The sequence below is a fragment of the Lemur catta genome, chromosome 13 (assembly GCF_020740605.2).
Source record: "Lemur catta isolate mLemCat1 chromosome 13, mLemCat1.pri, whole genome shotgun sequence".
Classification (NCBI taxonomy): domain Eukaryota; kingdom Metazoa; phylum Chordata; class Mammalia; order Primates; family Lemuridae; genus Lemur; species Lemur catta.
Genome location: NC_059140.1, coordinates 82,538,413 through 82,563,910, shown reverse-complemented (window position 1 = coordinate 82,563,910; position 25,498 = coordinate 82,538,413). Strand labels below are relative to the sequence as shown.

The following is a 25,498-nucleotide window of genomic DNA, read 5'->3' as shown; positions in this document are numbered from 1 at the left end:
CTCAGGCTGGTCTCAAATTCCTCACCTCAAGTGATCGTCCCACCTCGGCCTCCCAGAGTGCTAGGTGTTAGGGTGGCCTTGAATCTCCTAATTTTCTAGTAACGCTAAAGATGAGTCTTGAGCTGTCCCTATTCTCTTTGCTGCTTCTCTCCCAAACTAGCAGGCAACCTGCTGGGGAAGACAACAATGCCTGCTTCCCAATCTTTCTAATTTTTAATTTTTTCATTTTCTCATACCTTGTCTTTCCTTTTCTTACACGTATATAATAAAAACGGTGGAATGTTAGGCTTGAAGAGCTCACCCTCCCCAAACTTTCTAACAAACCTCTCATAAAACCCATCACTCTCCCCTTCCTAGGGGTGTACGAGGCACATAGCTTTTGCCAGACCCCTAGGGAGATAGGGAATGAAACGCAAAAGGGGAACTTACTTTCCTTATCCCTCCTGATAAGGACTATTTTTATGCCTCCAGGTTGTTCCCTTGAGAGATAAAGGAATGGAATGCAAGAGGGGCACTTACTTTCCTTATCCCGCCTGGTTGTTTGAAAAGAATTTATTTATTCCCCCCAGAAAAACCCTCTATAAAACCCAAGGCTCTCCCCTTTTCTCTCCTGGACACCTTTTTCGGCCTCCGCCCGTCTGCACCCAGATGCTCAAAATAAACAGCATTTTGCTACATACGAGGCTTCATGTGTCTCCCTCTCGCCTCCAGACCTAACACTAGGATTACAGGAGTGAGCCACTGTGCCTGGCCCAAAACTTGAAATTTTAAAATATTTATCATTACAGGTTCCAATTTTCAATATTACATATATCATTCATAATGGGTATAACATTATATACAAGGTTAAACGCGAATGGTCGCCAGGTAGTGCTCCACCCCAGCAGGAGGACTAACCCGGGTTGCAGCTTTGGATAGGTGGGATCCCGTTAGCTGTCACTCAGGGGGCTAAGGGGAGGGGCCTCCCGTTCCATCCAGTCAGGGGCGCTGGGCTGGGAACTGTCCAATCAGGCTCGAAGCGGAAGAGGAAGGGGCGGCTTCTACAATCTGGCCGGGCTTCCGTTTCTCTCTTCGGCCCGCCAAGTTCAATCCGTATTTACTGCCCCTGCTTCTCTCGGGAAGGTGCGGGTTTCTCTGCCGCAGCCTCTCTCGCCCCGTGACCTTCAGGTACTGCAAGACCTGTCAGCAGGATGCCAGGACAACACGGAAGCCGGGGAAGGGTGAGTGTGTGTGGCTGGCTGTCCTGGGGAGCTGGAACTGGCCAGAACCTGCTGCGGCGGGTCCGGGCCTCCCCGCGTGGGCTCCGGAGTCTGCGGACAGGACTCCCCGCTGCTCCCTCGGCCCTCAGACCCCTCTGGCCACAGCGCGGGAACTAGAAGCACAGCCAGGACCCTGGGTGTCCTGACCCTTCCACAGGTGACTTCACAGGCCGGGAGCCTCTCTGGGCCGCTCTGCACCCACAGCCCCGCCTCTCCAGACTGTTCAGTAAGGACAGGAGGGTCATCAGGGGAGCATCGTAGCATTGAAATAGTAAAGGGTTTACTAGAGCAAACAGTGTATTATGAGTCAGGAATTCCCTAGCCATGGTTTGTGTTTGGGGGTCCTCAGGAGTGGATTGAAGGAAGGGCTTTTGTAAGGTGTATGAGGAAGCAAACCAAGTTCAGTAATTGATTTGTTATAATTTTGTAGTCGCTTTTTTTGGAGTATGATGGTGGCTATCTTCTGATTATGTAATCATGTCACAGTTCAGTCCACGTTGTGAGGAATTGCAAGTCTTGGCCCTGTGCAACGGAGAGAGGTGGCAGACACTCAGCAAGTGTTCGTGAATAATTTATTCGAGTAAAGTTTAAGGGTGCAAAGTGAGAAGTACATTTCCTTAGGGGAAATGGGTCTGTCTCAACAAGTGGAGAAGACACTATTTTTGTGTTTTTCCTTTTATATCTTAGGTTTAGGTAAAGGTTAGTTATAACTATTCATAATTAATTATACGTCACTGTTTTGGGGACTGTAGTCTATGTTTCGACATGACTTAAAGGTTATGTTCCAGTAATTCTTTCTAGTATATGTATGTTGGGGAAAGTTCCATAACTGTTTATAGTGTTTTTTCATTCCCTGGTGGTCAGTGTTCCATGGCCTAATTACCCCATTCTTTAAGGCTGAAATAACTGTTTCCTCTTTTTATTTTTTTGCAACCATTTCCTCCTTACAGTTTTTCTATAAATGTTTTCTCATTTCTGTTGTTCTGATTTCCATTATCTCTCACTTGTTTTTCTGTCCCTAACAATCAGAGGTTAATTGGTAGTTTGTAGCTGGTTAAGCATAAATTTTGTTTCTAAGTTAATAATTTACAAAAAAATGCATTTGCGTTAGATTTCGGTATTCTCAGGTAGGAAGCCAGGGCTCAAGAGTCAGTTTAGTCTAATTGCCAACCATTTAGTTATTGTAACACTGCACAGAAGGACTTGTTTCTCCCTTCATTTTCGAAATATATGGCATGCTGTTCCCCCAGCATGACTCTCCTAGGGCTTGCAGTAAAATCCTAAATTTCTAAGTTTCTCCCCCTCCACATTCCTAAATATCAACTTCCTCTCACCAATTCACATTATCCAGTATTGGTCCTTAATTATACTTTTCAAAGAGCTGGAGTATTTTAATTGTTTATACCTTTTCACAGAACAGTGGGTGGTTCTTTTTAAAATATTTGTCCTTCTGAACATTTTACATGAGGAAATCAGAGAACATTGACTGGGCATTCTGGTTTAACAATTCTTTGCACCTCTCCATCTTATCTTCCTTAGGCACAGACATCTTAGCAAAATGTCTTTGGGTTGAGGTTTCTCTTTAGAAAGTTTATGGAGTGATGTGTCCTTAAGCACCCTCCTGTTTTTTCTGGTCCTGGGTTTCACAACTGTCTGGGGATGACACAGTGGCCCTGTCTCTTGGAAATTCTCGTGAATACCAGCCCTGGGTATTCTCCAAGAAAATAGCCTGAGGTATGGGGCTGGAGCCTGTCAGGAGAGAATCAGGATGACTTGGGGCTGAAAGGAATCTCCTGTTATTTTCTTCATCTAAAAAGCTAAGTTCTTGAGACATTAAGATTTTCTTCCCCAAATCCCAGTTTTCATTTTTCAGAGGCATGACAGTTGGGTGCTGGCAGTGAGGAAAAAAGGCAAATGATTCCTGCCCTCTGAATTTTCTCACATTTGTGAAGGGAGAAAAACTATCCCAAAGGATGAGGAAAACAGACCCTTGAGGTGGTGCAAGAACCTGCAAAGCAAAATGCACTTCAGACATAGAGGGGGGCAAAGTGCAGTGTCTTCTGGGAGGAGGGTCATCTAGTACTTCAGTGAGTGAGAGGTGGGGGGGTGAGCAGATGTGCCGACAGGTGACACTTGAGTCACACATTTCTGTGTTTCTCTCAGCACTGCCCCTCCCTGGGTTTGTCATCTAGAAAATATTTGTTCACTTATTTCAGCTTCAGTTTTTCTTTAACTGTAAAATGAATTTTAGCGGTACACCGAGAAAGATAAGAATATTTTTCTTTTCTGTCTTATATTTTGGGGTGAGTTTGGAGATGGATTTAATGACCTTATTTTGGGCCATCCCAAACCACTCAGCCTGGCAAGGGCCTGGGTGTGGCTGGGAGGGGCCCAGAAGGGCCCCAGAGGGGGCATGGGATCTCGATTTGGCTTCCTCTGCTCTGGCCTCAGGCCTGCTCCCATCTGGGGTGAAAAACCTCTCTAGAGAGGATACCCTCTCTCTGTCCCTGAGAGGATCTGGGGCTGAACAGAAAAGTATGCCTCTAGCATTGGGGGTGGGAGAGCCATTGTGGTGTGCTCAGGAGACCAAGGAGAGTGAAAATCTGCCCTGCTAAGCCTGACAAAATATTTTCAAAGAAACATGAAAAACAGATCTCAGGGAAAAAAAAATCTGGTCATATATTCCACTTGTTAAAAATTCTTATTTAACATTTTTCTTCACCAAGTGAGTATAGTAAGTTTCTAAGGTCTGTTTTTTGTTTGGAGGTGATTTGGGAATTCCAGGCCTTAGCTTTGGGAATGTTACCTGGGAAAGGAAATAGAAAAAAATCTTTCTTCAATTTTGGTTGCAGAAAAATGAATACCTTTTCACAAGACAGTAGGGTAGAAAAACTGGTGAATGACGAAAGATTCACCAAAACATCTATTCCTCTCTTTTTTGCAGGGTAGAGGATTTGTGACAGTGGATAACTCTGTTTTGTATCCCGTTGTCTGGATGTTGGAGTTTAACCATAAATCCTATGGGAATTTGGCAACTCCTAAATGTGTTTACCAAGTGACTTATCGTGCAAATAATAATTAAATGACCTGTTTATTGATTAAAAGGGATACAGACTTTTGTTTTTCCTCTAGAGGTATGGCATTTTAATGCCTTACAATTTCTGTGATATTATAATAGATATATTTTGATTTTTTTCCCCCATGATTCCTGGTGCTCAGCTCCTATAAGCTTTGTTATTTCCTAAGTGATTAGAGCAATAAGAATATCCTTTGTTAGATTGTTTAGTCTTTTGTCTTTGGTTTCTGAGGTAGCTACTGACCTGCACAGGTGAAAGATAGTCTTTTGCTATTTAAACAAAGCTATTTAAAACCCTTGAGCTTACGTTAATAAGGGGATTTTTGGAAAGCCCCTAGAAACTACTGGCTGGGAGGCTGGCTGCCAAGGGAACCAGACACATGCCCAGAGGAATGGGATTTTTAGTTCTATCCCCAACCTCCAAGGAGGAGAGGGGACTTAAGATTAACTTGATTACCAATGACCTGTGATTTATGAAATATGTCAATGAAATGAAGCTTCCATAAAACTCAAAAGGATGGGGCTTGGAGATCCTGGAAGGAGGTGGGTCTGGCAAGGACATGACTGCTCTGAACCCATCCCCGATCTCCAAGTAGACAGTGTTGGAATTGAACTGGGTTTGAGGATACCGACTTGGTGTGTCCTCCAAAATTGATAGCTTGCTTCTTGATAGGGAAAAGTCTCCTCACCTTTGGTTACAGAAATCTTCCGTGTTGATTGTTGTGTTGTGAGAGCAGAGGAAAAACGCTTACGGTTTGAATTTTTCCCTCTTAGAATTTCCTTTTATTCCGTGAACATAAACACTGAGTTTGAATGATTTTTGCTGGCTTCTTTAAATACTGTGCATTTTCTTATATAAAATTATGTAAATAATCCTGACCACAAAGTGGAGGCCTGAGCCCAGTGACTCCACGTTAAGGCCAGTCTTGAGCCTGCCACAGGAGGTCACTGAAGGCCCGGTTAGTTCTTCCTGGGGAGCCACACTGCGGGTTTCCCAGCCTGCTCACGCCAGCCATGGGAGGAGCACTTTATAAAATCTTTTTGTGGTAAAATTCCTGTTTTCCCAAGTAATTAAGGATTTTATTCCATGGTTGGAGTTTAAGCTCTTTATTTTCTGGGCTGAAAATATGAGTGTGCTAAGTGACGTGGTCTGAACAAGCAAAGATCATTTTTGAAGTAAGTTGTTTGTTTTATGCTGAGCTCAAAAAATAATGTAATCACGCATGGACTCCCACACTCCTGATTCTTTTCCTTGTTCTTTGTAACTTAACCATCGGTTTATCATAAAGCAGTGCTTACCTCAGTTTTGCTCCTTTTGAATTTTCAGTACCTTAATGTTACTATTAATATACCATCAACATTATGCTGAAAAGGTGTTTTTATGGTTTCTGTGCCTCATGCTGTTGCACAAATGCTGCTGTTTGAGTCTGTGGGTCACCCAGTCTGTTCCCCCATTCCACAGATTTTAAGCCTTGGGTTGTTTCAAGTTTATGCTTTGATGTTGCTAATAATGTACTTGTTGGTTTTATTCTCAAGTGCTATCATTTTATAAATTTGTCAACCCAAAGAAAGAAACTAAAGCACAAAATATATTTTTAAAGTGTTTACTTGAGCCAAGTTAGGGACAGGTGCCTGGAAAGCTCAGATCCAAGTAACCTTGGATATGAGCTCCATTCTTGCTTTATTACAAGCATGTTTTTCAAGGCAAAAAGGAAAAAAGAATTGGATCAATAAAAAAGTTGTTTGTCAAGAATTCTCACTGGTTTGCCCAAGCATTGATTAATGATTGGCTGTACATTGTTGAACTATAAGGTATAAGTTATGTTGTTGAGGAAGCAGCATTGTTAATTTATAGCTACTTGTTTTTTTCATAAGTCTGGAGTCCATATAGCAAGCACCTTCAAGAGATTATTACTTAGCTGAAGGGTCGGAAGTGGAGTGGGACATGACTGCTGACTCTTTCCTGTCACTGTCTGGGCTTTGTAACTTAGAGGAGGCTTGTATTCCTCAAAGAAATAAAAATGTTTCTTTTCTTTCTCATGTTCCCCTTTTGATCAAAATCCTTCTTTTGAAAACATTGATGATCAAAGTGTAAGCGTCAAAATTTCCCTCACACTGAGAGGCTAATTTCCCTATAGTCCTGTCCTGTGACAGGTGGTGGGGAGGGAGGATATGTCTCAGTGAGGAATTTTTTGAATGCCTGTGCACTGTGGTCCTGGGAATGAGGGTGTTCTTGTCCTTGCTCTTACCCCAGAGTTAGCTGGTCATGGAGAGGTAGTAGCTGGTCCAGGGTCAGTGCTTCCCCAGGCAGGCTTATCCTCTCTGCTACCCACACAGGCAGCCTGTGTGTCTTCTGTTTGAATCACCATGGGAGCATCAGTGTGTCACTAGGGCTTTCTCTGTCTTTATTTTTTTGAATCAGTCTTGCTCTGTTGCCAAGGCTAGAGTGCCATGGTGTCACCATCGCTCATAGCAAACTCAAACTCCTGGGCTCAAGTGATGCTCCTGCCTCAGCCTCTGTAGCTGGGACTACAGGCATGCACCACCATGTCCAAATTTCTTTTTCTATTTTTAGTAGAGATGGGGTCTTGCTCTTGCTCAGGCTGGTCTCAAACTTCTGAGCTCATGGAATCTTCCCAGTTTACCCTCCTGGAGTGCTAGGATTACAGGCATGAGCCACACACCCAGCCACTAGGGACTCTCTTAACAGGATCTGGGAGACTTTGACGTATTGGGGATGTTCTGTGCAGAGTGGGTTTAGGCTGACAAGGTTTAATCCTGATTCCATCTCAGAGGGAGAGAAATGAATGAACCAGGGTTTGTTTCTCTCCTCACAGAAGGAATCTCCTTGGTTGGTGCCCAGATGGGAGTTGCTCCGGTGTCTTGGTACTTGGGTGAAGAACAAGGAAGTGGTCTGGAGATGCAAACTGGTAGATAAACCAGTTGCCTTTCTTTCATGTTGCCATGAGAAAACCAGATGAAGTAGCCATAGTTTCGAATGTCCAGAAACTTTCCTTGTAGGAAAAAACATATAAATGCTTGCACTTAACATCTTGTGTTCAGCACCAAAAAGGGAGGTTTACAGGGAACTTGGGCTTTATTTGCAATTCTTTCCCTTATGTTGTCAGTGCTGATGTCACCACTGAAGGGCAAATCATGGGCAGAAGGGTTGTTATGGTTATTGATCCTATTGTCTTTACCTTGTTAAGAATAAATATTAAGCTTCTAATATAATTTTCCTAGAAAACCCTATATGTTTGGGTTAAATTGTTTGTTATTGTATATTACAAAATAAGGATAGGGTTTAAAAAATTAAAATCAAGCAGGATGCAGTGGCTCACACCTGTAATCCTAGCACTCTGAAAGACTAAGGTGGGGGACTTGCTTGAGCTCAGGAGTTGAAACCCAGCCTGAGCAAGAGGGAGACCCCATCTCTACTAAAAATAGAAAAAGTAGACAAAAGTCATGCTGCACACCTGTAGTCCCAAATACTCAGGAGGCTGAGGCAGAAGGATCACTTGAGCCAAGGAGTTGGAGGTTGCAGTAAACTATCATGATGCCCCTGCACTGTACCTGGGGTGACAGAGTAAGACTCTCCCCCCCTCCTTTTTTTTTTTTTTGAGACAGAGTCTCACTCTGTTGCCTGGACTAGAGTGCCGTGGGGTCAGCCTAGCTCACAGCAACCTCAAACTCCTGGGCTCAAGTGATCCTCCTGCCCCAGCCTCCCGAGCAGCTGGGACTACAGGCATGTGCCACCATGCCCAGCTAATTTTTCTATATATATTTTTAGCTGTCCATATAATATTTTTCTATTTTTAGTAGAGATGGGATCTCGCTCTTGCTCATGCTGGTCTTGAACTCTTGAGCTCAAACAATCCGCCTACCTCGGCCTCCCAGAGGGCTAGGATTACAGGCATGAGCCACCGCGCCTGCTCCTAAGACTTTGTCTTTTAAAAAAAAAAAAAAAAAAGGAAACTAAGCCCCCCCTCCTCACTCCCTGTTCATATATAAAACTACTTTAAATTGTAACTGGGCACATAGAATAAATGGAATAAAAACTGAAAAAAATAAGAGGCTCAGGAATGATAGCTTTTATTTTAGTTAGTATCTTTGTGTGTGCTGTGGTCTCTCTAGTATGTTTAAAAATCACTGACATAATTTTAATTTTTTACAATGATATTTACACAAAATGTTCTACTCTATGACTTTTAATGTGTATACAGTTAACATTTATATGTATTTGTATGCATAAAATGTAAGCATTATTTGATCAATTTTGTTTTGCTGCCTTCTTGTTTTCATTACTCTTATCACTTAGGAAATACGCTCTGATATTTGGTTGGGGTTGTCTGTGTATATTGGCATGTATGTCCCTTTGAAATAAATTTTAGGTCAGATAAACTGGGGTAAAACCCAAGCGCTACTGTTTACTGGATAATTGGCAAAATATTCTCATAAGAGATGGGTGCTATTATTTTTGTCATAGATTATTTTTGTGGTTTTAAGCACAAACGTTCAAAAAGGATTGCTGCGGCTGGGCACAGTGGATCATGCCTGTAATCCTAGCACTCTGGGAGGCCAAGGCTGGAGGATCACTTGAGGTCAGGAGTTTGAGACCAGCTTGAGCAAGAGTGAGACCCCATCTCTACCAAAAATAGAAAAAACGAGCCTGTACCAAAAATAGAAAAATTTAGCTGGGATGGTGGCACGTGCACCTGTAGTCCTAGCTACTGAGAAGGCTGAGGCTGGAGGATTGCTTGAGCCAAGGAGTTTTAGGGTGGGGTGAGCTGTGATGACACCGCCACACTCTACACAGGGTGACAGAGTGAGACTCTGTCTCAAAAATATATATATAAGGTTGGTGCTGTGATTGCTATTATGTTATACTCTGTATATTTCATAATACTCTGAATTCCACATCATTCATGATTCCTTCCCCCAGAGTTCTACCTCTGTGCTGTTCAAAGGTGTGGCTTTTAGACCTGAGGCATTGGCGTCACTGGTGAGCTTGTTAGAAATGCAGAATCTCAGGCCTCACCCAGATCTCCTGAACCAGAATCTGACTTATAACAAGATCTTCAGTTCATTGTTGTACCGAGTAAAAATTGAGAAATATGCTTCTAACTCACCATGGCTTTTTCATCTGAGGAATAGATACAGGTAATTCTGTATGATGTAAATATAGCACTAAAAGATGTATATTTTTGTGTTGATGCTTTATTTTATATTTCATATTCTATATAAGCATAGCATCAACACTAATTTTGCAGAACTTATGTCATTCTCTTTCCACAGAGGTAGAGAATACCTTAAAAAATTACTGTGTTTAAACATATCTTCTTTTGTAATTCAGGTCACTCATATATGTCAGAGCCAGTAGTCTTTTCTTATTTTATTTTATTTTATTTTATTTACTTCACTTTACTTTATTTTACTTTGCTCTTTACTTATTTTATTTTATTTTTTATTTATTGTGTGGCACAGTCTTTCTCTGTTGCCTGGGGTATAGTGCTGTGGCATCAGCCTAGCTCACAGCAACCTCAGACTCCTGGGTTTTACCTCCTTGGGTTTTACCCCAGTTTATCTGACCTAAAATTTATTTCAAAGGGACATACATGCCAATATACACAGACAACCCCAACCCCAAGCAATCCTCCTGCCTCAACCTCCCGAGTACTAGGATTATAACAGGTGTGAGCAACCACACCTGGCCCCCATAGTCTTAACTCCCTCATTTTATCTTGGGTCAAATTAAGAACCCTACCCATGGCTACATGGTTGGTTGGTTGTTTAATTTATTTCAGGAACTGTTGATATTTAGTTATGTGGGCATAAAATTCTCTCTGGAGGAATGGGAATACCTCTACCCTCAGAACTCTGCCCATGGCCACATGGTCAGTGTGTAATTTATTTATTCATTTATTTATTTATATTTCAGGAACTGTTGACATTCAGGGATGTGGCCATAGAATTCTCTTCAGAGGAGTGGGAATACCTGGACCTTGCTCAGCGGGATTTGTATAGGGATGTGATGTTAGAGACCTACAGAAACCTGGTCTCTGTGGGTGAGAATAACTTACCTCCAGAATATGTAATATGCCTCAAGGGGTTTTATTTCTTTCCTTTCCAGAATTTCTTTTGGGAGTTTGTGCTTTGTATGAATGAGTTTCAGATTCCTGCTTTCAAGAGAAAAAAAATTAAGGATTTGTTAATATAAAAAACATCTTTTATCTTTGACCTCATTATTCACCTTCTTTCTTGAGGTGATTTGCAAGTTTTACTCTAGTAGTGATTCCAGGAATTCAGTGATGTAAAATATTTTTGTCTACACCTTAAAATCTAATTCCTCCTTTTTATTTTTGATTGAATCATACTTGAAAGTGAATGACAGGATCCACAAATTTACAATGCTTCTTAAATATTCTACAATGGCTGTCAGGAAATAGTATTTTGTGAAATTATTTTCTGCAGTCTTCTATAATAATTCTCTCTTCTCTGCTAAGTACAACACTAAGTTGAAAATTGAACACCAAGCAAAATTCATGTGCCTTTTTCTAATAAAATAGAACTTGCTGTCTCTAAGCTGGACCTGGTCACCTTTTTGAAACAAATGAAAGAGCCCTGGAATGTGGAGAGAGAGGAAACAGTAGCCAAACACCCAGGTAGGTGGGAGTTGATGAAGCAGATGACACAGGTGAGAGGTCCACAGGTCAAGGAGAAGCCAGACCTTAAAGTGTGGATTCAGAAGCTCTGGCACAATGAAACTATTTTTTTTTTTCTTGCCCCAAGTGTGTTCACAGAATGAAACTACTTCTTGAGAAGCCTAGGTTTATTTCTCTTGCTCTCATAGAAAGACATTGTCTTTCTCCTGTTCTTTAATTATCTGAGGATTGATTCTCATTAAGATGGTGAAAAATATTATTAGAGGATTCCCTTTGCCCTTCAGTGATCTTCCATCAAATTCACTGGGAGAGCCAGAATCCTCTCCGTGGTCTGTGAGGACCTACATAATCTACTCATCCATTCCCCTTGGAGTCCTGGAAAAATCTGTGCATATTTGTGACTACCTCTATGTTAAACCATTTTTAAGTTCTGTTTTTACCTCATGTCTGAAGTGTGTGAACATAGTAGTGGACGTAGTAATATTTGGTTCAAAAGTCCCAGGAATACTATAGACAGATGTGAAATATTTTGGTTTTTTTTAGTATCCAATCCTATAGAGGTTTCAAAGGTGTTTCTACAGAAATTGAGACTCTGTACAGAGTCTCATCAGAGTACAAAGGATCTCCCTTTGCGTTGGTGGTATAGTGGTGAGCATAGCAGCCTTCCAAAGTATCTGCCTTTAATTAAATATCAAATTATATATTAAATGTTAAACCTTTATTAGATATTTAATTTTTAACTATTTATTTTCTTTCCCCATTCAGAGCAGATTGAAGAACCTGATAATTTTTTATTTTAATATCTAATTATATATTTTACTTTAACAGTTCCTTTTTCCTACCCTGAACTAAGATTAGAAATTTTAACTGCATATACACAATATCCACATGTGTAAAATAGTTTAATGTACTACTTTCCATATAGAGTTCTTTTTTTTTTTTTTTGGAGACAGAGTCTTGGTCTTTTGCCCTGGCTAGAGTGCCGTGGCGTCAGCCTAGCTCACAGCAACCTCAAACTCCTGGGCTCAAGCAATCCTCCTGCCTCAGCCTCCCTGCCTGGGACTACAGGCATGTGCCACCATGCCCGGCTAACTTTTTCTATATATATTTTTAGTTGTCCAGCTAATTTCTTTCTATTTTTAGTAGAGACGGGGTCTCGCTCTTGCTTAGGCTGGTCTCAAACTCCTGACCTCGAGCGATCCTCCTGCCTCGGCCTCCCAGAGTGCCAGGATTACAGGTGTGAGCCACCGCACCCGGCCCATATAGAGTTCTTAACTAAAAATAGTTGATGGGGAGCTTAGAACATTGGGCAGAATATAATAATATTTTGACTGTCATCTTATTATCTTAATAATTATAATTTTATAATTTTGTTTGGTTAAGGATGCAGCTTACTGAGAATGTGTCCTTTATGTTCATTTGTTCCTGTGTTTGTCCTTTCTTTCTTTCTTCCTGACATGTTGATTTTTTTTAACGAACATAAATTTTATGTTTTGAGATGTACATCTTGGTGATTTGATATATGTATACATTGTGTGGTGATTAACACAATGAACTTAACGCATCCATCATCTCACATAGTTGCCAAATTTTTGAGGGGGTGAGAACACTTAAAGTCTATTCTCTTAATCTATTTAAGAGAGTATTACTTAATCCCAAGTATACAATACAATACTGTTAACTATATTCACAATCCTGTATATTATATTCCCAGAATTTATTCATCTTGTAAATGAAAGCTTGTACTCTTTGATCATTATCTCCCCATTTTCATCACTCCCCTGCTGTTGGCACCCACCATTCTACGTCCTACTTCTATGATCTCTCCTTTTTAAATTCCACAAATAGCTCATATGATACAGTAATTGTATTTCTCTATTTTATTTTAATTACCATAATTTTCACTTGGTTCATCCATCTATGTGTTCATAAATGACAACAATCTCGGGTTACGCCCAGATCTCTTGAATCAGAACACAGATTATAACAAGATCTCCAGTTCATTGTTGTAGTCAATAAAATTTGAGAAATATGCTGCTTTATTTGCATATGACTGGACTGTACTATATATTGTGAATAATCTGCTATAAGTATAAGAGAGTAAATATCTCTTTGTATTGCTGACTTCATTTGTTCTCTGTATATACCCAGAAGTGGGATTGAAGGATTGTATGGTACTTCTGTTTTTAGTATTTGAAGAGCCTCCATGCTGTTACCATAATGGTTGGGTCAATTTGCATTGCCTCTGTCATTGTTACAAGAGTTTCCTTTTCTCCTCACCTTTGCCAACATTTATTATGTCTTGACTTTTTGATTATAGTCCTTATAACAGGTGTGAGGTGGTATCTCATTATAGTAAGATTGTTTGACTTGCATTTCCCTGATGAATAATGATGTTAAACATCTTTTCATAAACCTATCTGCCACTTTTATGTCTTTGGAGAAATATTTACTGAGGTCCTTTGCACATTTTATGTCATATTCACTTTTTATTTCTTATTGACTTGTTTGAGATTCTTCTATATTTTAAATATTACATTCATCAGATATATTTTCTCCCAATCCTTGGGTTGGTATTTTATGTTGTTTTTTGTTTCCTTTGCTGTGCAGAAACTTTTTAGTTTGATGTAGTCTTACTTGTTTTTGGGTTTTGCTTTTGCTGCTTGTGCTTTTTTGGTATGATATAAAAAAATTACTAAAGCTAATGTCAAAGAGATGGTTCTAGCCAGGCATGGTGGCTTATGCCTGTAAAACTGCCATTGTGGGATGCCAAAGTGGGAGGATCACGTGAAGATCACATGAGGTCAGAAGTTCAAGAACAGCCTGAGCAAGAATGAGACCCCGTCTGCACACACAAAAAAGAGAAAAATTAGCCAGGCCTGGTGGCATGCACCTGCAGTCTCAGTGACTTGCGGGGCTGAGGCAGTTGGATAGTTTGAGCCAAAGACTGAGGTTGTAATGAGCTATGATCACACCACTGCACTTTATCTGGGCAACAGGGTAAGACGCTGTTTGGGGGAAAAAAAGATTATTCCCTGTGCTTTCTTCCTGAAGTTATGTAGTTTCCAGCATTACATTTAATGTTAATCCATTTTTAGTTAATTTTTGTTGATCGTGTGAATGTCCAATTTCATTCTTGTGCATGAGGTTTGTGGTTTTCTTTCTTGTAGTGTCTTTATCTGGCTTCAGTGTGAGAGTAATGATGGCCTCATAGCATGAGTTTAGAGGTGTCTCCTCCAGTTTTTTGAAAGAACTGGGGAAGAAATGACATTAATTCATCTTTAAATGCTTGATAGAATTCACTTCTGAAGAAGTCATTCAGCCTTGGGGTACACTTTGTTGGAATTTTTTTTTTTTAATTACTTCTTCAATGTCTTTCCTCAGTATTGGTCTGTTTAGTATTTCTACTTCTTCGTGATTTAATCTTGGTGGGTTGTTTTGAGGAGCTTATTTATTTCTAATTTATTCAATATGTTGTCATATAATTGTTTACAGTATTATCGTATTATACTTTGTATTTCTGTGATATCAGATATGAGTCTTCTCTTTTAATTTTCTTTGGTCCTCTCTTGTTGCCTTTCCTTTAATCTAGCCAAAAGTTTCTCAATTCTACTTTCTTTAGAAAAGTTACTTTGATTTACTGTATTCTCTTTCTAACCCTTATTTAATTATTTGCTCTAATCTTTATTATTTCCTTCATTATGCTAATGTTGGGATTATTTTATTCTTTCTGTTCCTTGGGGGTTAAAGTTGGGTTGTTTATTTTAAGAACTTTCTTTTTCTCTTAATGTCAAAAGTTATCCTTATAAACTTGTCTTAGTAATACTTTTGTTGCATCTTAGAAGTGTTCATTGGTGGTGTTTTGAATCTTACTTGTCTCAAAATACTTTTGGATTTTTTTTTGGATTGTAACAATTTTAAGCTGAAAACTTTAATTGCATACAAAGTACCTGCCTTTTTACATCCCCAGTTGCATTTTGTTGATGTCACAAATTATATCTTTTTATATCTTTTGTCACAAATTATATATTGTGTATCCATTAATAAAAACTTATGGTTATTTTAAGGGTTCATATTTTTACATCTACAGCAGTATTAAAAGTATTTTATTCACCATCATTATGATATTAACAACACAGAATACCATACGTAGCATATAATTACATTTACCATGGAGCTTTATAAGTTCACATAACTGTGTGTCTAATATTTTACTTTTCGATATGAATTACTGACTCTCTTTAGCAATTTGTGTAAGGTATGTCTCTTGGGTATGGCTTTTTAAAGCTTTTTTTGATCTTTGAGGTTTTTTGTTTTTAACTAATTTTTAAAGGACAGTTTTGCCAGAAATAGTGTTCTTGGCTGGTAGTTGTCATTTTTTTTTTTTTTAAGCACTTTGAATATATTATAGCTTTTTGGCTTTCAAGGTTGGTTGGTTTGTTTTTGCTGTAAAATCTGTTGATCATCCTATAGGAGTGCCCTTTTACATGCCTGGTTACTTTGTGCTTGCTGATTTCAAGATTCTCTTTGTAACTCTTCAATCTTTGATTAAAATGTGTCTGGTTTTGGGTCTCTTTTTGTTATTCCTAGTTAGAGTAGGTTCAGCTTCTTTAAATTTTATGCTTCTTCCTCCCTCAACTTTAGAATATTCTCAGACATTATTTCTTCACATAAGCTCTATGCCCAGTTTTCTCTCTCCTCTCATTATAGAACTCCCCTTATAAATATTTTGGCATGCTTGATGGTAATAAGTCCCTTAGGCTCTCTTCACTTCTCTTCATTGTTTTTATTTTTGCTCTCTTGACAATAATTTGAAATGGCCTATTATCAATCCTGCTGTGTTTGTTTTTTTCCTACTGCATCAAGTCTGCTGTTGACCATATCTAGTGAATCTTTAAATTCGGTTATTTTATTTTCCAGCTCCGTAGTTCATGTTTGTGGGTCTTTGTTTAGTTTTAATCTCTTTGTAAATTATTTCATTTTCTTTAAGCATTGTTTTACTCCTTTTATGTAGTTGTCTGTGTTCTCATTGAGGTGATAGAACATCTCTAAGACAGATATTTTAAATACTTTTAAAATTACTTCATAGATCTTCACTTCTGTAGGGTCACTTAAATATTTTTGTCTTTTCATTGGATTATATTTCTTGTTTTCTTTGACCTTTTTTCGTTTTTAATGAGATTTTGGTCGGTTTCATCCTGTAGAGAATGACTTTGTTCAGGGGAAATTGTAGCACCATCCAGCCACTCCAGACATTCTGGGCACTTCTCCAAACTGTTGGCAGGATGTGTCTTCTCTGGAGTACTCTGTATATTTTCCCACTAAAAAGGCTGCCTGTTTCTTGTTAAAGGCTCTTAATCTTTGCCTTCCATGATGAATTCCACATGTTCTGCATTCTTTCTGTTGCTGCAATAGTTGCTCATCTTTGTTTCCACTCAACTCAGCATGTCATTTAAACTATATCTGCATTTCTTTTCAGCACTACATATTAAAGGAAGCAATAAGCAGGCTTTTCAAAGCCCCAGAGAAACCCAGGACATTCGATATGGGATTGGATTAAGTGTTCAGTCAAATATTTCTGAAGATCTGAGATTGAAAATTGAAGAGGATATTTCTAAATGTGGTCAATTGGATGAGTCTTTCATTCAAACTTTATTATTCTTCCACCAACCAATAATATCATCAAATGCCAAAATTCACAACTATGATCAGTATAGTAAGGTGTTAACCCAATCATTATTGCTTAATCAATACCAGGGAATAAATAATCGGGACAAACATTATATCTGCAAAAAAACTTTGATGTCCTTTGTCCAGAAGTTTACCCTAAATAACTACCAGAATATTTATATTGATGAAAGAAATTGTCAATGCAATAAACCTGAAAAAAACTTGAGCCAAGTCTCATGCTCTAGAAAATATCAGAAAGGTCACTATCCAGAGATTCAGTGCAAATGTAAAACATGTGAGAAAGTTTTTTATCAATGTTTAAAGGGTATTAGCCATGAGGATACCCATCTTCAAGGGTATTCCTACAAATGTAATGAATGCGTAGAAGCTTTTGCCCAGTCAGGAAAACATTCTGAACATCAGGGAATTCATACTGAAGAAAACTCATGCAGATATAATAAATGTGAGAAAGTCTTTAGTCAGTCATCCAATTTAAGAAAACAGAACATAATCCATTCTGAAGATAACCTCTCCAGTAAAGAATGTGGCAAAAGCTTTAACCAAAGGTCACAGCTTAAACACCAGAAAATTTATGCTAAGAAGAAATCCTACAAATGTAAAGAATGTGGAAAAGCCTTTACTCAGTTTTCAATCCTTAGACAACATGAGATAGTTCATACTGGAGAAAAACCCCACAAATGTAATGAATGTGGCAAAGCTTTTAACTGTAGTTCACACCTTATTCGACATCAAAGAATTCATACTGGAGAAAAACCCTACAAATGTGAAGAATGTGGCATGTCCTTTTCCCAGTCAGGAAACCTTATGAAGCATCAAAGAATTCATACCGGAGAGAAACCCTACAAATGTAAAGAATGTGGCATGTTCTTTGCTCAATTTTCAAGCCTGAGACAACATCAGAGAATTCATACTGGAGAGAAACCCTACAAATGTGAAGACTGTGGCAAAGCTTTCAACAGAAACTCAAACCTTACTGAACACCGGATCATTCATACTGGAGAGAAACGCTACAGATGTGAAGAATGTGGCAGAGGCTTTTACCGTATTTCACAACTTACTCAACATCAGAGAATTCATACTGGAGAGAAACCCTACAAATGTGAAGAATGTGGCAAAGCCTTCAGGTGTCGTTCAAGCCTTATTGAACATCAGAGAATTCATACTGGAGAGAAACCCTATAAATGTGAAAAATGTGGCAAAGCTTTTAGCTGTCATTCAACCCTTACTCGACATCTGAAAATTCATACTGGAGAAAAACCCTTTAATTGTGAAGAATGTGGCAAAGCATTTAACTGTCGTTCGACCCTTAATCGACATCAGAAAATTCATAATGGATAGAAACCCTGCACATGTGAAGAAAGTGGCAAAGCCTTTAACCATAGTTCATACTTTACTCAACATAAGAGAATCCATAGTACAGAAACACTATAGATGTAATACATGTGAAAAGAGTTTTATCCCAGATATAAAACTTTGAAATCACCAGAGAGTTCATAGAGAAAGAAATCGTATGGGAGCAATAAATTTGAGGAATAACCAAAACTTAAGTATAAGTGCATCAGGGTATTCATACAAGTAAAAACTAAAGAACACTTTCAGATTTTACTGTAATCCAGAGTATTTATTGTAGAGAACAATGTGAAGTCAAAGCAATTAGATAATTGATCTGATCATATTTTTTGAGAAGAGCAAGAACATTGATGTTTGGACAGGTGCAATTATATTCCCTTTTTTTTTTTAAGCACCTCCGCCCACAGGTGCAATTATATTCCATGTGTACTTTGTATTACAGTATTTGAAATTTTTGGAAAGCTATTAATAATATTGATACAATTCAGTTCTCAAATTAGTTGATGCTATACCATCCTTAATGTTTATATGAAAATATATGATTTGTTATTATTCTTCATTACTCTTCATTAGAGCTATGAGAGGCCATTTAATATTAGATGAATGAGATTAATATTTATTGTTGCATGAAAAATTAATGGCAAATGTAAAATACATTAAGAAAATCTAAAGAAAGACGCTTTTTGTGTTTGAGTCATGAAACAATGAGGCATGTAAGCATACTATATGTGATCAGGGAATTTTTCTTCTGTATTAAGTAGGAAAGCCTATCAATCAGTTAAAGTACTGACATATCTTTTTATTAGAATGAAATAGAAGTCTTGAATGTTATTCGATGTGAATAGAGGATGTAGAAATCTTGAATGTTCTTTGATATAATAGAAATAAAAATGTTTTTACAGATATCAGATGACAGTGAAAATAACTCCTATCTGAAAGGTTGGATATATAGTCAAATCAATGTGCACTAAATAATTGGCCTTAATCTTTAAGATTAAAGAAAGCATAAGATCACCATACTAGACAGAAAATAATGCTTCTTGAGTGCTTCTGACCAAGGAGCATATGGTGGATTTCAAAATGCTTTATTTAGGGTATGGGTTAATACTAAATGGTTTTTAATGTTTTAACACTGATGTGCAATGAATGAAATATTCTGACACCTGTGTTAAACTATCTTATCCAGATTGTAGTTAACAGATGAAAATAATGTTCCATTTGGGTAACACAGTGGAATAACTTCTTTAATAATCCCCTTTATCTGAAGACTTAAACTTTCAATAATTTGGAGAATATTGTTCTCACAGTTACTATTTTGTGTCCTTCTCTCTTTTCTGTAACTATCGGGATGTTGATGTGGTTATAATAAAGATTATATGGGAGTATAATTTGTAGCCATACCTTAATATTCTACATCAGTATTCATGAAGTTTTACCCAATATTTTTTCTTTGCACAAGGCCCTTTTCTGGGCCAGTCAAACACATAGAAATAATTTATGTTTAGTGCAATATACAATGATATATCAAGCTAAAAGTAAACTTTGTGTGTGAGAACTATAGAGGAAAATGTGCATGTGTATACCGATCTTCAGAAGTAAGTGGAAATAGTGGATCAAAACAAATCATTTCAAAAGAGGTGATGATTTACAAGCAAACTAGGGCTTACGAATTCTCAAAGCAAACTTAGTTTCTCTACGGTACATTAAATTTATTTCTTAAAAATCTCATGTCTCCAGAGTACAGAAATCCCCTATACAAATCCTGTCTTTTTTGCTTGTCATCTGTTGTGTTAGAGTAATTATGACTTTATTGTCCTTCAAATTGTTATATGCAGATGGGCTGTCACATGCTCACACTTTAGAGTGGGGCAGCTTCCACCCTTCAAGCTGCACAAAACAGCAGGATAGAGTTTCCAGCTGCGTCTTCTCAGTTTCAAACTTACCCACAAAGCTAACTGCTAACATAGAAGTGGAGGTTTTCAGATTCTTTTGTAACAGTAATTCTTCATCTAGACTCTTTACCTTCTTAGCTGGTAAGTGGCTTCTGTGGCCACTTGAAATGTTCATGGTAATGGCCAACCCACTGTTAATGCCACGTGGTGATTTTTCTCACCCTAGGGGTTGGTTAATCAAGTTTTCTACTGACAAGTTCCCTAGTATGTCTTCCATTTTGGGGGCATCCCTGTGCTCAGTAGTCCACATGCATGTCACAAATGGACAACACCACTCCAAATAGATGAGGAGTAACACCCCGGATTTTCCACTCCAGTTTCCTCCCTTTGACCATACTTTGGTTAGTGGACTTGGGCTGGTCAGCTCACCAATTGTTTAAAAGGTCCACACACGCAAAGTGCTGCTCAAATGCAGAAGGAGCTAAGAAACCACAGAAAGGCAGGTAAGTCCAATTTGTCAAAGAGGGTGATGTACTGGGGAATTTAAGGACAGGTGAGCGTGGTCATGAGTGGCAACAAGACAGGTGCATCTCCGTGCTATTACAGCCCAGATACAGGGCCTATATACTATGGGAAGAGGGTATACATGTTAACGTGCAGGACAATTAAAGTTGACCTTCCAGGAATTCTATGTGCTTGATAGTCTGCAACTAGTGTAATAACATTAGGATTACTTTGACCTAAGGGCAGGATTTATGATAATATGTGCTGTTACACGAGGAATAGTTGAGAGGCATCTGAAAGGCATTCCCAGAACGGGTTAATCAGAAGTCAACATGATATGTTGGCACCCAAGAGGGAGGTACTTTAGCCTCTACAAAGCTCCCTCTCCAGTTCCACGGAACACTTAGGGTTCAGTGGGGCCCAGTGGAAACTCAGCCAGGCAGTTGGGATCTGTTTGGTTCTCATATTTAAGGCAATTGAACTCGCACAAGTCCCCATTGTGCCCAAATTTATTCCTTTTTCTTTTCCGTAGAAAAATTTTCACAAAACAAAACACACTAAGCAGGGTCAGCTCATCAAGTAAAAGTGGAGGCCAGAAGATGGAGAGCTGGGATTTTAACCTTGTGCCACAGTGGAGGAAGCTGAGGCGTGGGGCCAGTAAGTGGCAAAGTCAGAAAGACTCTCTGATTGGGAAAAGCCCCCCAGGCCCAGCAAGGCCCCTCCAGGACTCGGCACCCCTTGGGCTGCACCAGTGAGCTGTTCTCGGCACGAGGCACCTGATTGGGTTCAGCACCTTGTGGGAGTTGGGGTATTGGCAGTAGCAGAAGCTGTGGGAACCAAAGAGGGCAAAGGGACATTTTCCACCCACTTGCACCCTCTCCTGCACTGCAGGTGCTCCATCGGGAGCTGAGGAAGGTGGGACAAGGCTAAAGACACAGGGGAGACCAGATCCCAGGCACTCAGGGCTGGCCAGGTATGGAACCTGCTTCTCTCCCATTACAGCCTGCCCTCAACAGGCAGGTGAGGCACTGGGGCCCAGGGGATGATCTCCCTGGGGTCACACTGAAGGTCGTTGTCCTCTCAGGAGGGAGGAGGGGCTGGGCCATTCAGATGGCTCTGGATACTGGGCCTAGGCTCTGGGTGGCAGGCTGGGCCTGGGAGGGGGACACCCATGCTGCAGATCGGGAGACTGAGGTACAGGGCTCTGGGGGGCCCAGGAACAGTGGGTAGGCTCCGGCTGGCCTGTGGGGACGTTGGTGTTGGCCCTGGATGAGATGGCCGCCACAGGTGAGTACAACAGCGCACAGGGGCTCAGGTGGCTGCTGTGGGGCAGGTGGAAGGAGGGGTTAAGGGCAGCAGCAGGTGACTGCCCCAGCCCAGCGGGAGGGGAGGTGGCAGCTTGTTTTGCAGTGGGTGGGCTGTGGGTGTGAGAGAGCAGTCAGGGGACAATGCCTGGGGGGTTGGCCTGGGACAGTGGCAGGTGGACTTTGCCCAGCCAGGGAGGGGCTGGTCGGGACGCGGCTTCTGGTTTTGGAGGAGCTGAGAGATGTGCACACGCATATGAGGGGCATCATGAGATGTCCTGGGGGGACAGTGACAACTTGGGGACCGATGTGTGCAGACTGAGGCCCTGTGCCCTCTGGGGTCAGCAGGCAAGCGGTTGGAGAGGACCCAGCCAGGGAGATGGAGCTGGGGGAACCCAGGGGAGCAGACCCCAGGGGAGGATGGAAATGTCCCAGCCCAGCTGCCCCCTTGCCCCTGCCCCCAGCCACACACTGAGTGCCCTCTCAGTGAGCGCCTGCTTGTTCCTGTCCTGGTTGTCCCAGGCAAGTGTTTGATGTTCCTGCCTTGGGGGGAGTCAGGCTGTGAGGGTCGCTGGGGGCCTGTGTCACTGGGGGGGCACCTTGTGGAAAGCACCATGTGGCAGTGGGCAGTGTTAAGTCCTTGTAGTTTCCCAGGCCTGTGAAACAGCCCCGCCACAGCCAGCTGCGCTCTCTCTGCCCCTCTTTTTGGGCTCTTCCGGGAGGCCTAGGAGGGCAGCGCAGGCTCTTTGGAGGTGCCTTTTCTTAGGGTCTGTCCACACTGCTCCCACCTGTGCCTCAGGCTCCTCCGAGAGATGAGTGTTTCACCTGGGTGGCTGGCAGCAAGGTCACCAGGGAACGGGGCTTCCTCCCTCCTCTGTCCGGGTCCCTGGTGCCTCCCTCCTGGGGAGTGGCAGTTCAGCCTCCCCTGAAGTCCTAGCAAGAGGCAGCCGCCACTGCAGCCCCCAGGCAGGAGAAGAAGCTAGGCTTGAGGGTGGTGGTGGCAGCCCTGGACACATGGGTGGGGAGGAGGTGGGGTGACATCTCACAGGTGCCCACCGGCCCTGAAGCTCTGCGGGGCCTGGTTTAGGTTTCAGATTCTGTCCCTGAGGCTCCTGGCTCTGCAGACAGCTCGGTTCCCCTCCTGGCAAAGTGCTCCCAAGGCGTGTCCTGGCTTATCCGCCCAGCCAGGCTGCCTGCTGGCACCTGGGCCTTCCAGCTGCAGGGCTTGTCCCCGTGTGCCTCTGGGCTGGGTGCTGGCTCCCCTGGGAGATGCCTTTAAGCTCTGAAGGCCCCAAGGCCAGAGTGGAGCACCTGGACCTCTCAGCAGAAGCAGAAGGGAGGGACATACGGCCCACCTCTGAAGATGCCTGGGGTGGGGTTAGGCGACATGGTGTTGAGGCTTCTGGGAACCTCTTCCAGCCCACGTTGTGGTCCTAGAAAAGCCATCACTCTGTACGCAAGAGGGGAAACTGAGGCTGGGGTTGGGCATGGGCAGCCATGGAATGGGGGGTCTGGTCTGATGGGCATCTGCTCCCACCTTTGTTATCACCTTGATGTGCATGTCTGCTGACAGGGCCCTTACCAGTCTCAGCCCCAGTGGATGGACAAGAAGCTGCTGGCCACACCGGCCACCCACACCATTTGCTTCTGCTGCCCGGTCACCAGCAACCTCACTGCTGCCATCTGGCTGAGGAACTACAGGGAGTTCCACGTGGGGCATCACATCACGGCATCAAGGTGGGCCTGGTAGCAGGGCCAGATCTTTGGGCCTCAGAGGAGGTGGGGATGGGGCCTGGGCCAGGGCCTGTGCTTCAGTCCTCCCACCTGAGCATGCACCTGCTCCTGAGGCACCAGCAGTGGAGCCTGGGCACGGAAAGTGTGGTGCCCTTGGCCCTCGGCCACTCTGCCTGTGTGGTGGAGAACATGTCTGGCAGCATCTGGAAGTATGAGCTGGTAAGTGCCCAGGCAGGGGCCGGCGGGGAGCCCTGGCCCCCCCCCACCCTGGCAGAGCGCTCTCCTCCCCAGTGCATCCTGCATGTAGGGCTGCTGGCCAGCCGGCCGGCTGTGAGGAGAGCCCTCTGCCAGGTGGGCGACTCAGCAGGTGGAGCTGAACAGCAGCAAGGCGGACCCAACGACACTCCCCACCTCCCCAAGCTGAAGATCAGCACTGCAGTTGGTGGGGGCTCCACTTCACTGAAACATACCAGCATTATAGAGCATTTGCAGTAGACTGTGAAAGACAAAATATGGCACCAGCCAGGAGACAAAATCCTCTGCAGGTAGCAGACCTCCTGGATATGAACTTGCATAGAACTTGAAATTGATGCAAAACAATTTATTGTATACAATTTGTTTTATATAAAGAATCAGTAGGCTGGTCCGAAGGTAGTGAGTTATCGATTGTTCACAGTCAGTTGCAGATTGAACTCCTTATTCTACTACTTTCCCCCCTCCTCACTACTGCACTTGACTAGTCTTAAAAAAAAAAACAAAGAATCAGTAGTTTGAGTTTGATAATGACTTTGAAGAAGATTCAGGTCTGCATCGTGGAAACCTTACATCAATCAGCATTTTCACACGTGGAGGAGGATGTGCTGAGTAATCAGAGTCAGCCACCGCAGCAATGAGGCAAGGTCAGATGATCAGTTACTATTTTCAGATGTATTCATTGCTACTATACCACTTACAGCCGTTATAGGACAAGAGAATAAAGAGGCAGTGCAGCATGATTTTACTCACTATACCTATAAACTCTCTTCAAATGCTAATGTTTTAAAAGCTTATATAAATTTTACATTTTACTCTACAATGTAATTGCATTTATTTAAATATAAAACCCTTTAAGTTGCTTGCTATAGAGTAAAATGAGCTCCCCAGGAATTTATGTCATGTTTATCCTGTAACTGCATATTCCTATAAACATAACCCTCTACCATGCTAGTACTAATGAAAAATTCTATATTTGTGGCAAAGTAATGGCATATTTTTTCCTCAGGATATAAAAAAACTTTATGACTAGGAAGTCAAATCTGGAATGCATGGTGTCCTCCTGAACTCACTGCAGGTAAGATGTCAACATGCTGTCACCTTTATGCACTGAATCTGGATAAGTGTTCCACGTGTAACACATTTACTGTGAGATAAAAAGCCTCTCTAGAATTTAATGCAGTAAAATTTATACTCACTTTCATGATCCTATCACAATTTATATTGCTGAGTAGATCATGAATTCTAAACAGTTTCTAGAACCTAAAATTATGTGTTAAAATTAAGAATAAATTCCATTCCATGAAACCACCACTCAGTTGCCATTTGAGCCACATCTTATCAAATGTGTCTCACTCATTCCTGTACTTCATTTGTACCTTCCTTGCTGATAAAATGTGCTCATATTCAGGTCTTAGTGTGAAGAAACAGTTCTCAAAAGAGGGCTTTCCCATATTTAGGGCTACATGTCTCTCTCTGTTTACCCTCTTTGATTGAGATCCTGTACCCGCTGTCATCTGTCTGCCTTTCCTGCCGGACTGTAAATTCTGTGGGGTGGAAGTGTGTCTGTTAGTTACTACTGTGTTTTCATGATCTCGAACAGCACTTGGCAATTGTTCCATGATCAATAAGTATTTTAAATAAATCAGTGATCACTGAGCATGGAAGTTCAACTTGAATCATAGTGATGCCAGGGATCAGAGTATTATAATACTACAATAAAAATAAAAGTGAAAATTTAGAAATTGGCTTTGAACACCATCTTTTTTTATAG

At 41.3% G+C, this 25,498-nt stretch overlaps 2 protein-coding genes across 3 annotated transcripts; both read left to right on the top strand.

Annotated features, from left to right (window-relative positions):
- Positions 1-1,060: 1,060 nt before the first annotated feature.
- On the top strand, positions 1,061-19,763 carry LOC123648807 (zinc finger protein 267-like). Its single transcript, XM_045566664.1, has 4 exons — positions 1,061-1,220; positions 10,274-10,400; positions 10,902-10,997; positions 16,477-19,763. The coding sequence occupies exons 1-4, from the start codon at positions 1,191-1,193 to the stop codon at positions 18,024-18,026; spliced, it is 1,803 nt and encodes a 600-aa protein (XP_045422620.1). The 5' UTR covers positions 1,061-1,190; the 3' UTR covers positions 18,027-19,763.
- A 1,265-nt stretch (positions 19,764-21,028) lies between these two features.
- On the top strand, positions 21,029-24,020 carry LOC123649185 (fibroblast growth factor receptor 3-like). 2 transcript variants are annotated; one of them, XR_006738890.1, is made up of 3 exons: positions 21,029-21,091; positions 21,326-21,407; positions 23,312-23,624. XR_006738890.1 is itself a non-coding variant. In XM_045567148.1 (2 exons), exon 2 carries the CDS (start codon positions 23,524-23,526, stop codon positions 23,965-23,967), a length of 444 nt encoding a protein of 147 aa, XP_045423104.1. In that variant the 5' UTR covers positions 21,296-21,407; positions 23,312-23,523; the 3' UTR covers positions 23,968-24,020. The 2 variants fall into 2 exon arrangements, 1 of the variants encoding a protein (XP_045423104.1); XM_045567148.1 differs by lacking the exon at positions 21,029-21,091 and having other exon boundaries at positions 21,296-21,407; positions 23,312-24,020.
- Positions 24,021-25,498: the final 1,478 nt, after the last annotated feature.